The sequence below is a fragment of the Colias croceus genome, chromosome 22 (genome assembly GCF_905220415.1).
Source record: "Colias croceus chromosome 22, ilColCroc2.1".
Classification (NCBI taxonomy): Eukaryota; Metazoa; Arthropoda; class Insecta; order Lepidoptera; family Pieridae; genus Colias; species Colias croceus.
Window position 1 is genome coordinate 2,568,991 of NC_059558.1, and position 16,979 is coordinate 2,585,969.

The following is a 16,979-nucleotide window of genomic DNA, read 5'->3' on the forward strand; positions in this document are numbered from 1 at the left end:
AGATATACATTTATGTACATTATTTTATTTTAACAAATTAAAAACAATACTTTAAATGACTTAATTGTTCGCGAGTTTTTGCTATATTATTATTAACTGTTACTTAAATTTTCACATAGTTTCTCTAACATTTTAAAATAGCAGTATTTTATATCAAATTCCATATCGTACCAATAGTTGACAGCTATACAACCGTGACTCTGCGTCACGTGATGGAACCATAAACTAGGGAGGTATAGACAATCACCTTTGTTCAAGCGAATTTTGTATCTGTGGGCTTTTTTAAACTGTGGGTATTTTGATAAGTCGGGGTTGAGAGGATCTGAAAATTTAATTTTCAAGCTTGAGAATTACTTTTATAAAAGTGAAATTATTAACTATTATTACCTATTATTTTGACTTTAAGTCAAAAATTATCTTTTTGGAAACACATTGCGTATAAATTATAGATACGAGTCTTTTTGCGATTGTCGCAATGCGTTGTGAGCGTTTTTATTAAAGCCACAACACAAATTTCGCCATAAGTATCGATTAATGTGACCTCAATGCGTTTTGAGCTATTTTTCAGTCAATAAGCAAACAACTGAACAGATTTTAATTACTTAGTTGATTAATTATCCCTTCTTGACTTAAGAAAAAGCTGAAAAAATGTACAAAAAGGGCAACCTTGACGCTCGCTCAAATACCTGCTCAGGTAGCATAATAAATAAATTATCACATACATACCTATACAAATCCAAGGCAATATATTACTCTTTTCACCATAATCAGCTATAAGCTCTATTTCCCAGCCATTATTTTGTTTGAATACAGCCTGCGGGTATTTCTTATAAGGCACATATGGGAGGTCCGTGGGAGGGATGAGTATGAACTCCTTGTAACCATCGATAACACAGTATATGTTCTCATATGGGTCTTTGTGCACTGTAAATTGTGAGTTAACTGGTTGAGATATAGTTCATTTTTGAGGTGTCACTTCTTAGGTGTATTTCTAAATTAAAAAAAAAGTAAAATTAAAGACCAGTTCAAACTAAAACTCAAATCTTTTCATTCATGTAAATTAACCTTTACAAGTATTCAAAAATAGTCAAAATGTTAATTTCATTAATAGCCTACATACATTATAAAATGGCGTCTTTTCGATAACTGACTGAATGATATCCAGCCATAATGCTAAATTATTAATTGATTGACTTACTAAAAAAAACTTTTAAAATTTTGTAGTAATACAGCAACATAACTGTAAATAACTTACTAGATGTAACTGCTCTTTCATCACCCATCCAAAAGTTGACAGCATCTGGTTTTTTATCAAATGCCTCACTTGCAAACTTTACATCCAACTCAACATCTGGTAACAGTTCTTTGAAGTCTTCAGTTAAATTTGAGTTTTGCTTTTGTATGTAGGGGACATAATTTTCACTGAAATTACAGTAAAATATTTAATATTATGATCAGCTACTAGAAATTTTAAATTTTCTATAGTAGATCTGCGAATAGGTTATCACTACACAGTATAAAACAAAGTCGCTTTCTCCGTCCCTAAAACATCATGTTTGATCATGAATGTGGATAATACTGTCTTTCTCGATTCAGTCCCCGCGCTCATGGCCCGCGATAGAAGCTATGCAATAGCTTAAAAATATTCATGCATTTATAAACTCTAGCATTACCTTCAATAACACTACCTTTTAGCCTCAAGCATTTTTAAGAACTCGGACATTGTTGTTTCAATTTCCAAAGGCATTACAAAATATTCATCACCATTTTTATCTCTGGTGATTCCATCAGCATATCCATTCGGTGTTACCGCCACTGTTACTAATTTATCTGGTATGGTTGTCCTGTAATTTGACATCTTATTTTATAAGTAACATTCACAGCTCAAATTAAACAGTTGAATTTATTGAAGTTAACTATAATTTTGACTTTTCAATACTTGAAATTATTTTAATAACTCAGCCCCCGGAATCACAGACACAATAGAAAATCTATTAGGGTGTGATCTAGTGTTGTGGTCAGATCGGGCCGCTTGGGGCTCAATGGGTTATACAAATACTATGCTTATCTTTTAGTTGAATGCTAATTCTGATACTTCTAGTGAAAAAAAGCTATAAAAATATTTTCTTTCTTTAATAGACAATAACAAATACAATGAAAAAGCATGAACAGAATCAGTACATCTGTTCATATGTGAGCAAGGGAGCAAGAATTAATTTTCTATTTAACTTTAAAATTTCTTCTTGTAATTTAAACACAAAAAATAGTAAAATAATTACCGAAAGTATTCAGAATCCCATTTGAGTGTCGCTGGCCATTCTGAACATCCACCTTTTATTATAACAGGAATATTTTTGGAAACATACTCTCTGTGAAATTCAAGTGGATCAACGTTGTCTATCTCTGCCACTTTTCCAGTCAAATACAACTCTAAAATATAAAATATCGTGTTTTTTAATTTGAACTGTGACCAAACGTACGTAAGTTTGATTAAAGAATGCATTTAAATACCTGAAGATTCTTCATTTAAAACAGTAAAAGCTTCCTCTATCTTCCTGGACATTTTTAACGTACTTTTAATTTATATACTCGCATAATTTGTAATTTTTGTAATTAATAAACTGCTTGAAGCGAATGTAAACATAACCTTAAAATATTTATAAAACTAAACGTCGATGTCAGGAATATTTGACATTGATTTAATTTGTATCACAGATAGGTAATTTTGGATAATATTTTATAAATAATTTTATGTCAAAAGGTTTTTTTACATAAAACAACATTGGCTAACAAGAAGCTTATATCTTGGGCTCTTGGCTACCATTCAATCGTTTATACAAAATTTATGCTTTCTTATTGTTTTGAATCGAGAGTTATTAGAATAAAATATGCAATATGAAAATCAATAGAATATTTTGGTTATTTTTATGAAAGTCGCACTTTACCGACTAAAGCCAATTAAAACACACATTCGCACATAGACCTATAAGATGTTTCCCTAAAATCTAAATGCTTGCAGTCAAATGGATGTACAAAGATTGTACGAATATTTGCACGCAAGAAAATAACCCGGGTAACTGACTATGCCTCATCTTGATTATTCTTTTATATAAAATATAAGAAAATAATAACTTAAAACCACAAAAATTTATTATAAATATGATGCAAATCTATATAAAACTACAATATTTTTAAATATATTTCATTGGCATGGGTTTCTTAAGTATTCCTTTAATCGGTGCACTTTTTGCTTCATCTTGTTGTTTCGCTTCCATAGGGGGAACGGGGGCTGGTTCGACTGTGGTAATAGGTGAAGTATTTTGTCTACTCGGCCAGAGTGCTCGCGGCATAAAAGTGTAACTAGAATCTACGGCAGTCACTGAAAGAAATACACAAATTAAATTATTTTTTAAAATGTTGCGGTTTATTATTGTATCGATATAGGTACACTTAATATTGATATTTGACATTAAAGTTAACTGTTTTCATCATAAAAAAAAATGTTGTGTAGTTTTATGAAACCACGGTAAAAGTGAAACTTACGATAATTATCGTATTTGTACGATAATTATCGTACGTCACGTGACATGCGCTACACAGACCAAAAAGTTTGAGACGATGTAATAAAAGTTTCACTTTAAAAAGAGCGTGTGTGCCGAGTACCCGTGTCAGAAGTGAAACTTCTTTTGCAAGATTCAAATATTATACCAAAATCGTCGCCGTACTCCAGGACGTGACGGTATTGCCATGACGCGATCTTGAAATTTTTCCTCTACGCGCCTAAAGAAGTTTCAATTCAAAAACCTATACTTACAAACATAAAAAAATATCATAATATATTATGTACGTACTTTTAGGCTTTTGGTTCGAAAACTCACTGATCGTCATAGCGCTCTGTGCTCTTGGCCCTGGCAACATATTCAGATCGAAAAATTCATCAGCCCCCTCTCGATTGGTACTCAATTTGTTTTTTTCATGCAATTGACGTAATCGTACCACTTTGTCAAAACTTTGGAGAAACACCCTGGATGTATTGTGAATGTGCACTGTGTCCAATACCCCTGATACAGAAGGGAAAAATTACTTAATAATTTGCTATTACTGTCTTATTGCGCATTTATTTCCAAAACTTGTTCGTTTGTAGAGACACCATCTATGTAATAATCTAAGTGTCCTTTTTTTTTCAAAATCATACAATTGTTTATTATTCTAAACCAGCGGTCCACACGGCATCGCCCGTGGTACATATTTACGTTTTCTCTACTTAGGAGTTAGGAACCATCCTCGTAGGAATATAATAAAAAAAATGTGTGCGTGTACTAGTGTACACACGTAAGAAGTGAAACTTCTTTATGACCAATTTTTTCAAAAAATAATTTATTATATGCACCTTTACAGAAATACGTCGAATCACGCGTGGTAGGGATAAGAAAAAGATGGCGCGTAACGGAAAAATGTTACACTAAATTTTTTTTCCAACCTCGATAAAAAAGTTTCACTTCAAAAAAGAATTATCGAAATCGGCCCACCCGCGTGATGCCGTGACCAAGGAAAACGGGTTTCATAGCTTGGTAGGAATATTGTGTTTAAAAAACTGAATGACGAATTTATTTTAATCAAAATCGGTTCTTTAACCTTCAGCGATTTGCAATAGTCCTCATAGGATTTCGTGTACCTACGACGCGGACGCCCCGATGGAAAATTCAAGCTATCTACACTATACTTACGTAGAGGACCACATCTAGCTATGATAGTTTCTTTATATCTGTGTTTCTTCGTCATCGGATTTCCAGTGAAATTAACATCGACCAAACTGACGAGAGGACATAAAGCGTCTGCTACGGCCTAAAATCAATAGCATTTTATTTATGGATAGTTAGTTATTTTTTATTTCTTTCATCTAAGTATATGACATATGAAAATCTATGTTATAATAATATATACAGTTTTATGTGGGTATTTGGTAAATTTCTTTAGTAGGTATTCTATACCTAACAACTTGCCGCTAAACTTTAAAAATTGCAATTCATTTTGATGGTACTTTAAAATATTAAAATTCATAATATTACCATTATTTATTTGTTTCTAAAGATTTTTACATTAAATACCAAAATTATATTTCCATTAGAAATGTTTCTTCTGAATTATTGTTATAATTCAGTCTGCAGGAACTTGTCGTAGTCGTGAGTCCGGGAAACTTTAAATTACCAAGAGAGCGCCTTTATGAATTTCAAAATAAATAAATAAATATTAATTACCTACCTGAACATCATCCAATTGATTCTTCTTTGCAATAAGTACTTCGAGACGTCGTAAGGGCTTCACCCAAAGGACCTCTGTTATTTTGTTTTCAGATACATTGAGTATTCTAAGGGATGCCTGAAAAAATAAAAAATAAAATATAGGTAGTTACATACCTCAAATATCATTGTCATAAAAAATACATTTAAAACTACCGTATAATAAAATACCTTTTAAAATACTTACACCGATAGAAATCATTGTTCTTGGATCGAAGCATAATGGATCGTCAATATTTTGCTTATCAATGTGAAGTTCTTCCAAATATTTCAAACCCTCTAAATTTTCTACCACACTTATTCTATTGTTACTCAAGTAGAGCTTTTTCAGTTTAACTAGTTTTTCGAGACCTTCTATTTTCGTTAGTTTGTTCCATTGCAAATGTAAATGAGTCAAATTGTACATGAGGTCCAAATGTTGTATTTTGGATATGTAATTGTTGTGGTAATATGCATAAATTACTTGAGTGCAATGCTTTGGAGGTGGCTGAAACATCAATTTATAATTTTAATGTAGCAAGCACCAATAAAATATTGTTTTAAATGAGTCTTTAACAACTTACAATTTCCGTAAGATTCTTCTCGTGCATAAACAAATGCGTGATTTTTTTGTCATTCAAGTGCTTTTTACTTATTATTTTTTTGGCTTGCTTGCGTAATGTCGTATTGTTCTCTTTTAAATCAGTAAATTTCATGTTATCTTCCATTTTATTAAAATTATGAACAAAATCTCACTTCTTCATTGATTCAACAATTTAAAAACAGCGCCTAACAGCGTTGTCATGGAAACGAAATAAAACCATAGTTTAAACCATAGAGACTAGCGTATGTCAAACAGCAAATCATACTAGACTGCAAATCTTAGACTGCAAATACAAGAAATGTCAAAACTCAAACTTTTTACTTTACACAAGACACAAGTCACAACAAAAATATTTTAAACATGATCGAACTTAATTGACTAAATTATTACATTTTTATAAAATAAACTTCATACAAAAACGAAATCTAAATAAATTGTAAAATAAACTTTAAGTTTACTAATTAGATACAATTCTAGACGTCTTAGTGATTTCAGTTTTTAAACTGAAATACTGAAAAATCAATAACATTCTGCTCAGAAGAGGAGTGGTTGTTTTCGGCGCATTCCGTTTTCAACTTCGAATAAAAGTGGTCATTTATCAAAATGGGTGAACGCTACAACATTCACAGTCAATTGGAGCATCTTCAGAGCAAGTACATTGGTACCGGCCACGCCGATACCACTAAGTATGAGTGGCTTACTAACCAACACCGGGATTCTTGCTGCAGCTACATGGGACATCCCGACCTGTTGAGCTACTTCGCTATCGTCGAGAATGAATCCAAGGCTCGTGTGAAGTTCAATCTGATGGAGAAAATGCTGCAGCCATGCGGCCCACCTCCAGAGAAGCCAGAAGATTAAATTGCATTTATGCATTGAGAAAAATGTAGTGTGTAGAATGGGAAAATAAATTGAGAATCAAAAATTGAGTTTCATTTCTTGAATTTTCACATCCCACGTATTTCTATCCCATTTGAAGCTAAAGCGAATGTATATTATACTCATAAGATTATTGAAGTTCCATGTTAATCATTTAATATTATAGTCAATACCTTTGGTTTTGTAAAAGCACACTCCTGATCTTTGATGTTACAAGACATATTTGACATAACTAGCGCTGGTAAGATATTTTTATGCTCTCTAAGGCAAAGTTATCTTATTAAAATTATATATATTTTACACATAGTAATTTAGTTTTTACAACTAAAGCTTTCTACTGATATCACTCATGGAAAACCAAAATCTTTATCTAATATATAAAAATCAATGCCACTTTTCGTTGTAATTCCATAACTCGAGAACGGCTGAACCGATTTCGATAATTCTTTTTTTATTATATTCCTTGAAGTACGAGGATGGTTCTTATGTAGAGAAAACGTAAACATGTACCACGGGCGAAGCCGGGGCGGACCGCTAGTAATATATAAAAATGAATCGCAAAATGTGTTGGTAAGCGCATAACTCGAGAACGGCTGAACCAATTTCGATAATTCTTTTTTTATTATATTTCTTGAAGTACGAGGATGGATCTTATGTAGAGAAAACGTAAACATGTACCACGGGCGAAGCCGGGGCGGACCGCTAGTAGGTAATAAAATAAAACATCAGTGATCGATTTTTCTATCACTGATGTTTTATTTTATTAAAAAGCATTGACTATCCAAACATTAAACTTTAATATTTAGATTTATTGCCTCAGGGCGGCCGTACACGGAATGCTTCAAGCAATTGAGACCGACGGCTTGAAGCCGCTACCGTGCAGTGAACTATAGATGTTCATTCACTGCCATACACATGACTGCTCGAGCCGTTACAACCGCTTAAAGCCATCAACTGCCTTGCGCGATTGGTAGCATCAGCTCGAGCAGTCAACGACCAACCACTTGAGCATTCCTTGTACGGCCAGGCTTATTTGAATGATCAATTCATTTCAATATTCAATTGAATCTAATGTTTGGATAAAGGGAGAGGTAAATCTAGACAATACTATTGAAACTGGAATACTATTTATATTGTGAACACAAAGGACAGGTAATTGTAGAAATAAAACAACTATAACCATATTTCATCCGCCATTTAATAAGCTTTTCCATTCCTCTACCTTTGCGTTTAAAGCCTCCTCTCGCAACTTTGCCTCTTCAACTAATTTCTTGTGCTGATCAAACTGTTTAACAACATTTAGTACAACAACTTTCTGTATAACAGGAATAATCTTCTCACACTCTGTTTCCAGAATACTCATTACTTTCGTAACACATTCGACATCCATAGAACCGATTTGGCGATAATCAGAAACTTGTTTTAAATTGTGCAGTATACACATAGTAACTATTCCATGATTGGTGTCCGTCTCTGGACTCATTAGTGCTAAATTCTCTTCTTCTTCCGTTGGATCTACAAATATGTGTTCCCCGATGATGGCCACAGAACATGCAGATATTATATCATACATGGGTACAGCTGCATCTGATAGGGCTAGACCTACTGCGTTTATCGCTGCGGCTAGACAGGCCCCGTCGTGTTCTAGGATGTAGACAAATATATCCAACTGAAAATAAGAAACTTATTAATTCTCGAGTTGTTTCATTTAGACTTGAAAGTTTGTAAGTAATAGAGATTGTTTATTTTATCTTAGTCATATACTGCTGCATAAACAACTTTACTTAAACTGGGCCTGCTGATAGCAGTTAAATCCGAGATTCAGATTTTGATCAGTTTTTTGTTTAAAATTAGGAAAAATTGTTAAAAAAGTCGCTTTACTTTTAAAACTTTGCCAAGTTATGTTAACTAATCATGTTAAGTTTTCAAAGTTGTTCTTAGATACAAGTTTAAAATTATTATCTTTAGCAACAAAAATTTGCAAACTTTCATAAATAATATAATATTAACCCACCTGAAAGTTTGGGAATAAATGTCTGCATATAACTGGTTCCATAGCTTTTTTAAGATCCGCTGACAATGCTCTTTCTTCTGCATCAGGGGCGTGTGATTTCCGTTTACGCGGACAAGAAAATGGCGCGAATTTAACTTCGCAAAATATTTGTCCAAGTTCACTAGAATTATATAATAAGGATAAATACAAATTACATTTACTAATAAAAAAAGAATATTCATCGAAATTATAGAGTAAATTTAATATAGTCACCTAAATTCATTTTGATGCACTATTTCTCGAGGATCGAAAACAGAACAAACAACTTTGGTTCTCTTAAGTTCTACATAGGCGGAACCTTTCGCTTGTGAGACCATACCGGTCCTGGCAACTGTAATGAATTAAATAATACAAATTAAGTCTTGTTAAGTATTAAATTTAACTAATAAGTGAACAAATACATACAGAACATACACAAACTTCGCGCTTCATCCATCGCGCGCCCGTCTTTTCTTTTTCCATTTTTATCTAACAATTCTTTCAGAAGTTCATCGTATGTTCGCAAATAATCACTTGTAAATCTCTTATATGATTTACTGTCCTCTGGTCCATTAAATCTTCTGTAATCTAGTGGCATTTTTTAAAAATTGTGAGGTTATTGCACTTGCATGTATTAGCGTTTATTTTGAGTTTTGACAAATATGAAATGTCAACATTTTGACAATTATTGACTCATACCATAGATGATCTATAATATAAAAATCACAGATAAAAATGAATCGCAAAATGTGTTGGTAAGCGCATAACTCGAGAACAACTGAACCGATTTCGTTAATTCTTTTTTTATTACATTTCTTGAAGTACGAGGATAGTTCTTATAGAGAGAAAACGTAAAAATGTACCACGGGCGAAGCCGGGGCGGACCGCTAGTACACTATAAATTTATATCACTTGGTTATATGGTTTTTCCATCACCATGTTTAAATGAGGTTCCTGCCTCGCGGACCCCTGAGGTGTGCCCTGAGGCCGCGAGCATATCCCATGGGGTCCAAAGACAAAAATAATATAAAATTACCCAAGCTTTCCATATAATTTAAGGAAAGTGTAAATAATTTATTTACCTTAATTTAATAAGTTCAAGCAGGGAATGCAGAGAGCGGTTTCAGAGGGTTGTGAGCGCGGCCCGACGCTGTTTCTAAAGTTAATAAGGAGAACATTCTCCCAACAACTGGTCCCTTATGTTATATCAGCTTCTAGTCTATATTACTTGCTCTGTGCTTCTAGTGCTACCTGTGGTCAATTTTAAAATGTTAAAATAATGATAATGATAACTTAATGATTATTCAATACCACAGTTCAATACCTAGTAAAAATTCATATAAGAACTTCTTATATGAATTTTTACTATTGATTAACTTGCAATTACTAAATCAGCTCTGTAATAAAAAAATACTTAAGTATTACACAAGGTATTACATCTTTCCACAGATATAGCAAATAAATTAAGACACATTAAATCTTGCAAGCTTGCATTGATATTTATCATTTATGTAACTTATTTTTATTTGACTTGATTCCATTCATATTAGAGGAAATAATATGATATAAAGTAATAATTATAAGCTTGTCAGGTGGTTTATTTATCTTCAGTTCATGATGACTAGGATATTATACATATTTTGTAAGATAAAGCATTAGCTTACTAGGTAATAACCTACTATGGCATTTCATTAACACAATTTCCAATTTTTTTTCTTTTATGACAAAAAGGATCATATCAATAATTGATAATTATTATCAAAATATAACATTCTATTTTTTACAAACCTATTGAATGTCTTTGATGTTGAGCTAGTTCTACAGTTAAAAATCTTTATATAGGTACTATATTGTAATGCATGGCATGTTAGAAATAAAGAATAGAGAAAAAAAATTACTAGCAAAGAACTTTATTCATTAAAAATATGTAGATTATGTATGAAACTAAAAATCATTCTGCATTGCTTGAAAGAAAGATCTACGCAAAGTTTCCCATCCATTTCTTTTTGTTTCAGATATAAGCTTTTGCTTTAACTTATTGATATCTTCTTCTAATTCTTCAGCCAACTGTGCCAATTCAGATTTGTGTTCTGCTTCCAAATCATCACATCTAAAAATTAACCAAATGATATTGACTTATTAACTACAGAATTAATTTTTAGATAGTTAATTATTTAGAATCCAAATTTAACTTGTACATACTCTTTTTTAAAAGTCATCTGGATTTCCTTAAATGCTCTCAATTTTTGTTTATGAGCTGCAGTTGCTTGTTGCATACATTTCATATATGAGGTAGTCAGGTGCTCTAATTTCTGTTCATTTTCTTTTAAAACATTATAATCATTTTCTAAGTGGTTGATCACTTCATTTAAATTTTTTTGAAGATTTTCATTAATTTTTTTTCTGAAAATTACAATAACAAAGACTTATTAATATAACTCTTTAAAGTTTAAACTATTGAGATATATTATATAAAGTATTTGAAAAAGCTTACCTTGACTCAAGTTGGCAATTCATTATATTGAGTATTTTTTGTCTAGATTCACCACAAACTTCAGTTACTTGGTGAATTTTCTTTTTCTTGGGATTTTGATCATTGAATTCCAAAATATTTGGCACATTTTCGTCACCTTGATCAATCTTTTGGCGCTTTTGGGCCTTTTTATTTTTGGGTAAGTCTTTCAAATATTGTGACTCATTTAAAAAATCACTTAGATCGTCTGGTATAAACTTGGATTTAATATTTTTTTTAACGCTTGTCATTTTAATGAAATCTTTCTATTATTATAAAGTAGGTATTAGATAACGTATTAGACAATAAACACAAAAGCCACCAACTGCTTTAACTAACGAAAGAACACGACAAATAACCGCGAATAAAATTTAGAATTCCCGCCTATTTTATTGTTCTACCACAGAATACATAATAGTAGCTAAACGCTAGTTCTACGCCAAGAAGCTTTTCTACGCCAATTCTACGCACAGGGTTCTACGTTTAAAAAAATCGAATTATAAGTCTACATTTTTATTTTATTTTACAAAGCGATGAATGAATTTTCCAATTAAATAGATTATGAGCAAAGAAATTTTGTAAATTCGGTTCGATTGTATTAATGATTTCAATATTTAATTCCGTGTATAAACAATTAATTGTAACAGATTTAAAAATTTCATTTAAATACCAACACAAAGCCAAAGCTCCATTTCTTTGAGAAAAAAAAGGTACTTTTCGATAAAATGTCTCTTGTCAACTGTCTCATGTCTGATGTCTGTCGTTTTACGTTTACGTTGTCAATTGTGAAGTTATGTCGATAAAACATGAATTTTCTTTTTTAAATGTGATGTAAATTTGTTTTATTGTCCATATTTACGATATTCCTCACTTGGGGAATGAATTAAAATCGTTAGATAGTGATATTTGTGTTTGAAATCCTCACATAAACAAGGTAACATTTGAAGGTTACGTTTAGCCTTTGAAAATTTCTGTTTCCATTCACCGGTGACGTTTGGCATTAGAATAATAATTTATTTAATAGAAGTATCTTTTTCACATTACGAAACGAACGCTAAAATACCTACTCCATATACGATTATTCACAATTATTAGATATGCCTAATTGTTCTATTGTGTTTTCACATCACACTTGATTAAATTGATATTGGCAGTAACAAAATATTTTACAAGTTTATTAAAAAATCCCAGATAAAATGTACGTAGTGATATCATTGTGCTATTTAATTAAATCTATAAACTTAAACATTTAATTAACCTCATTTGAAGTGTTATCTAACTGCAGCTTAAACTAATTATTTATTTTATAAATTTATTTTAAACATAAGAAATCTATAAGGTAGCCTACCATTTACGGAATATTTAGAAAGCGTGTAAAAACAAATCTTAGTGGATATTACATTCCCATTAAAGTGTAAGATAAGATAAAACCAATGTAGATCATTTATCAGATTTTAATGAAGCAATTGTAAATTTCAGATAAAAATGCGCAGGCTTAGGACTGTTTGTTTGGCTGGTTTGGCGTTTGCTACAACATGGGTGCTTACAACTGCAGAAGGACCTATATCCGTGTCTTCATCATCACCACCAACAGAAGTAAGTACTATATTTTTTATAATAGTTATATTAAGGTGATTGCTACGATCTGTTCCCAGCCAATGTCCCGCTAGATGGCGCTGAATTCTACATTTCTAGTTTATTTGAGTTTTTGCGTAATTGGAAAAGATTAAGGTCGTAGGAATAGTCATGGCGATTACTGAATATTATATTTTATTTAAATATGTCATATCATTGCCTTAAAATCCACCCAATTCGGTAAAACCATGCGTTTTAACATCTGTCATTGCATACAGGGTCGTTTACACACACAGACGTATACAAAAATGATAAAGATTGAACTCTAGATGGCGTGAATGTAAAACAAGTTTGGCGTGTATGTATTTGAGTAGTTAGTAGCATATTATATTCTGAATTTCTGATCCATGCCTATTCACTCAAAACTACCTAATAACACTAATGATTTGTAACAGTAAATTATTTCAATAGGTAGGTATTTGAACATTTCCCAACAAGACGTAAGAATAATTATTCGTAGGTATACAAGATACAATAACAAATCTAATACACTATTTATTATTTTATTATTTACTAGCGGTCCGCCCCGGCTTCGCCCGTGGTACATGTTTACGTTTTCTCTCCATAAGAAGTAAGAACCATCCTCGTACTTCAAGGAATATAATAAAAAAAGAATTATCGAAATCGGTTCAGCCGTTCTCGAGTTATGCGCTTACCAACACATTTTGCGATTCATTTTTATATTAGACTAGCGGTCCGCCCCGGCTTCGCCCGTGGTACATGTTTACGTTTTCTCTACATAAGAACCATCCTCGTACTTCAAGGAATATAATAAAAAAAGAATTATCGAAATCGGTTCAGCCGTTCTCGAGTTATGCGCTTACCAACACATTTTGCGATTCATTTATATATATATAAGATTATGTGAAAATAACCAGGAAGGTGAAAAACATATTTACGAAAACATAGTAACATAATATGGCTGTCGCTACAATAATTATATTTCAATTTTATCTTTTTATACCTAGTAGAACTGGCTGACGAATAAAAAAAATCGTATTAGAATACAATATATTACGGAACAAAAAAAGGATTGTAACTGAATTAGGTAGGTATGTTTGTTTCTGGGCGCACCGTTTTCGACGACGCGACGCGACGCGCGACGTAAGCGTATAGGTATAGGTACCTACTTTGCTAAAACAAACTAATAAAATTGTGTGTCTGTCTGAAAATTCGGAAAAGCATATTTTGCAAGTTTGTGATTACTTTGATAGTTTACCGATTTATAATAATTGTAATTGTAATTGTATAATATATAATTTGCAATGTGGTGAAATTTCATAAAAATCACGGGCCAATTTTTTGTTTTGAATCCCACCGAAAATATAATTGCGTTATTAGAATAATTAATTACTATACCTACCCACGATCAATTATTACAATATAGTCTCAAATGCATACTAGAGAAATATTGCAATTTGATACAATTAAAATGCATAGCATACAAAAATAAATTCACAACACAAGAAATTCCGCGCGCAAATCATAGCGCGTGTCAATGAAATCAAGAATGTTTTATATCAAGCCGACGCGGACGAGCGACGACGCGACGCCGAACAAAAGTACCTACGACGGACGACCACGCTTCGAGTTGCCAAACACACAGCCAAACAACAATAATGAGTAATAAATTGTTTACAAAAAAAACAAGTTTTCTATTTTTCTGTATGAGTAGACAGAACTTCAAAACGCCACCTGCTACGATTTATATTATGAACGATGGTTATAAAAATAAAAGTTATATTTGTTGGTGTAAACTATTTTATTGATCAATAATTTTGGAATTTAAAACTGTCAACATTGATTACAATAAAACGCAGTTTTATTTTATTACACTATTGTTTTTTTATCAAAACATGTATTTGAAGTACCATATAATATTATGCTGATCCAAGCATTTTCACTCAAAACTAATATCACTAATGATTTGTAAAAGTAAATTATTTCAATATACATTTCATAACCAACAAGTAAGAATAATTATTATTATTCCTACCTACAACAACAAACCTAAAACACTATTTACTATGGGAAAATAACCAGGAAGGTGAAAAACATTATATTATTATTTACGATTTCGACGCACTCGACTTTTAGTAAAATATAGTAGGTAAACATAATATTATGGTTTTGATTTTTGCTACTAGTATAAGAAAACTGCGTGTTCAAACTACTTGTTTGTCTGTCTGAAAATTCGGAAGTACTTTGGTAGTTTACTGATTTATAATAATATTGTATATATCGTTGTTTAAAAAATATTCAAACACAATAAAATATGATATACTGATTTATCACTGGTTTCAGTGATGAACTGATGAGTCAATGTTAGCCACTATACTTTCGTCATACGTGTGTATGATTGATGTGATTTGCAACGTGGTGATATTTCAGAAAAATCACGGGTCAAATTGTCCCACCGAAAATATAACTGCGTTATAAGAATAACTATACCTACGATAAATTATACATAATACAATATAGTCTCAAATGCATACTAGTGAAATATTTTATTTGAATCAATAAAATAAAAAAAAATAAAAAAAAATAATAATACAAAAATAAATTCACAACACAAGAAAATCCGCGCGCAAATCATAGCGCGTGACAATGAAATCAAGAACTTTCGAGCCGACGCGGACGCGACGCGGACGACGAAGGAGCCTAACAAAAGTACCTACAATCATAGGCGGCTCGTGACAAAATTGTATGGCCGTGTTCACTTGAAATAAAACAACGAAAATAGGTACCTACAATAGCGTTAGCAGTACAAAAAAAATGAGCACCACATTATAAATGTCTATTTAATATTTATACACTAAAAATTATAGAGTATTTCAAAACGAATTCAATTATTATTTAGCAATAATTAGAAAATCCCCGAATTTGCATTCGTGATCGTATTCATAGTGTTTGTCTACACTAATATTATAAAGAGGAAAACTTTGTTTGTTTGTTTGATTGTAATGAATAGGCTAGTTATGTGACAACCCTACGCTATATGTAATGTGAAGCGCTGACGGTGTGCTTTCGTTCGTGAGAACGTTTTATTCCTTTAAATTATAATATTAGAATAAAAACATATTGTGAAGCATCGTGCTCATAATAACACGTATAATGTAATTTTACTTTTTAATTAAAATCATTTAAGAAATATGATTCTTTTTATTAATTCACTGGAAAGTGAATTTAACTGGCGCAGTCGGTAGGATACTCGGGTCGCCCGCGGGAAGATATCCGAAATGAATATCGGTTCCGAGGCCCCGCGCGGCCGACCGGTTTTTTTTAAAAACCCAAGCGAGTATCCAGAACATCAGCAGTATCCAGCCATCGATACAGAAACCATGTCAATGTGAGTTGCACAGAATTATTTTATTGTGTTGCTTTCCTATATTATATTCCTATATTAATTTTAGAATAAACCTTCACGATTTTCCATCCTAGGAAATCCCGGGGTACCGAGGCTGTTAATACCCAACAGTCCTCGAGAAATAGTTTAGTTGATAGTATTAGAAGTATTGATAGTTTTAATATGTCGTTTGACACGGAAGAAATTTTTAAATGCTTAAGGGTGGTCCCAGATTTTGATGGTAACCCCCATGTATTAACAAAATTCATTAAAATATGCGACCAATAAGTTATTATAACCGTACATTATTACTATATAAAATTAGGGTTCAACATTTAAACGAAAAATTGGATAAGGCATCGTCCTTGTTAGAAGCTTTAAAACCAGTGTAAAACGTAGATTGATAAATGGTTTAGGTTCTATACAGAATTAGCGCAATTCCTAGACTCCTTAGGCGATAATATTAATGATTTACTTTTAGTAATAAGAAATATAGAGGATAGTTTAGCTTTTATGCGTACATCGCGAGCGCACCATGTTATGTTAGGGATAGATATATTAAGTATTATATTAGTTACTTTACGTTCCTTTTACGATTCAGAACAAATTATTAATGTAGATCTCCGCGAATAATTCGCACTGGATCATACTTTAGTAAAAATAGGATAGTAATTATATTAAGATTCCCCATT

General features: G+C 31.9%; 5 protein-coding genes across 7 annotated transcripts in view; 2 read left to right on the top strand and 3 right to left on the bottom strand.

Annotated features, from left to right (window-relative positions):
* Positions 1-9: 9 nt before the first annotated feature.
* Positions 10-6,081, bottom strand: LOC123701940. Its single transcript, XM_045649574.1, has 11 exons — positions 5,864-6,081; positions 5,488-5,787; positions 5,263-5,379; positions 4,728-4,845; positions 3,852-4,061; positions 3,300-3,379; positions 2,984-3,005; positions 1,689-1,830; positions 1,256-1,422; positions 727-924; positions 10-322 (listed from the first exon to the last, which is right to left on the bottom strand). Exons 1-11 carry the CDS (start codon positions 6,005-6,007, stop codon positions 93-95), a joined length of 1,728 nt encoding a protein of 575 aa, XP_045505530.1. The 5' UTR covers positions 6,008-6,081; the 3' UTR covers positions 10-92.
* Positions 6,082-6,216: 135 nt separating this feature from the next.
* LOC123701936 (splicing factor 3B subunit 5) lies at positions 6,217-6,808 on the top strand. The gene has a single exon (XM_045649569.1). It carries the CDS (start codon positions 6,487-6,489, stop codon positions 6,742-6,744), a length of 258 nt encoding a protein of 85 aa, XP_045505525.1. The 5' UTR covers positions 6,217-6,486; the 3' UTR covers positions 6,745-6,808.
* Positions 6,809-7,940: 1,132 nt separating this feature from the next.
* LOC123701929 (exosome complex component MTR3) lies at positions 7,941-9,461 on the bottom strand. 2 transcript variants are annotated; one of them, XM_045649558.1, is made up of 4 exons: positions 9,230-9,461; positions 9,029-9,146; positions 8,777-8,936; positions 7,941-8,431 (listed from the first exon to the last, which is right to left on the bottom strand). In XM_045649558.1, exons 1-4 carry the CDS (start codon positions 9,390-9,392, stop codon positions 7,949-7,951), a joined length of 924 nt encoding a protein of 307 aa, XP_045505514.1. In that variant the 5' UTR covers positions 9,393-9,461; the 3' UTR covers positions 7,941-7,948. The 2 variants fall into 2 exon arrangements, with proteins under 2 accessions (XP_045505514.1, XP_045505513.1); XM_045649557.1 differs by having other exon boundaries at positions 9,221-9,461.
* Positions 9,462-10,688: 1,227 nt separating this feature from the next.
* On the bottom strand, positions 10,689-11,658 carry LOC123701933 (leucine-rich repeat and coiled-coil domain-containing protein 1-like). Its single transcript, XM_045649565.1, has 3 exons — positions 11,289-11,658; positions 10,997-11,197; positions 10,689-10,904 (listed from the first exon to the last, which is right to left on the bottom strand). Exons 1-3 carry the CDS (start codon positions 11,555-11,557, stop codon positions 10,739-10,741), a joined length of 636 nt encoding a protein of 211 aa, XP_045505521.1. The 5' UTR covers positions 11,558-11,658; the 3' UTR covers positions 10,689-10,738.
* A 397-nt stretch (positions 11,659-12,055) lies between these two features.
* LOC123701931 (transmembrane protein 165) overlaps positions 12,056-16,979 on the top strand; it is a 49,363-nt gene continuing 44,439 nt past the window's right edge. Inside the window, exons 1-2 of one of the 2 annotated variants that reach the window (XM_045649560.1) lie at positions 12,056-12,240; positions 12,786-12,902. In XM_045649560.1, coding sequence (XP_045505516.1) covers positions 12,792-12,902 — 111 coding nt within the window. In that variant the 5' untranslated portion in view covers positions 12,056-12,240; positions 12,786-12,791. Of the gene's footprint in view, positions 12,241-12,376; positions 12,505-12,785; positions 12,903-16,979 lie in introns of those variants that run through there. The other variant, XM_045649561.1, reaches the window with a different exon arrangement.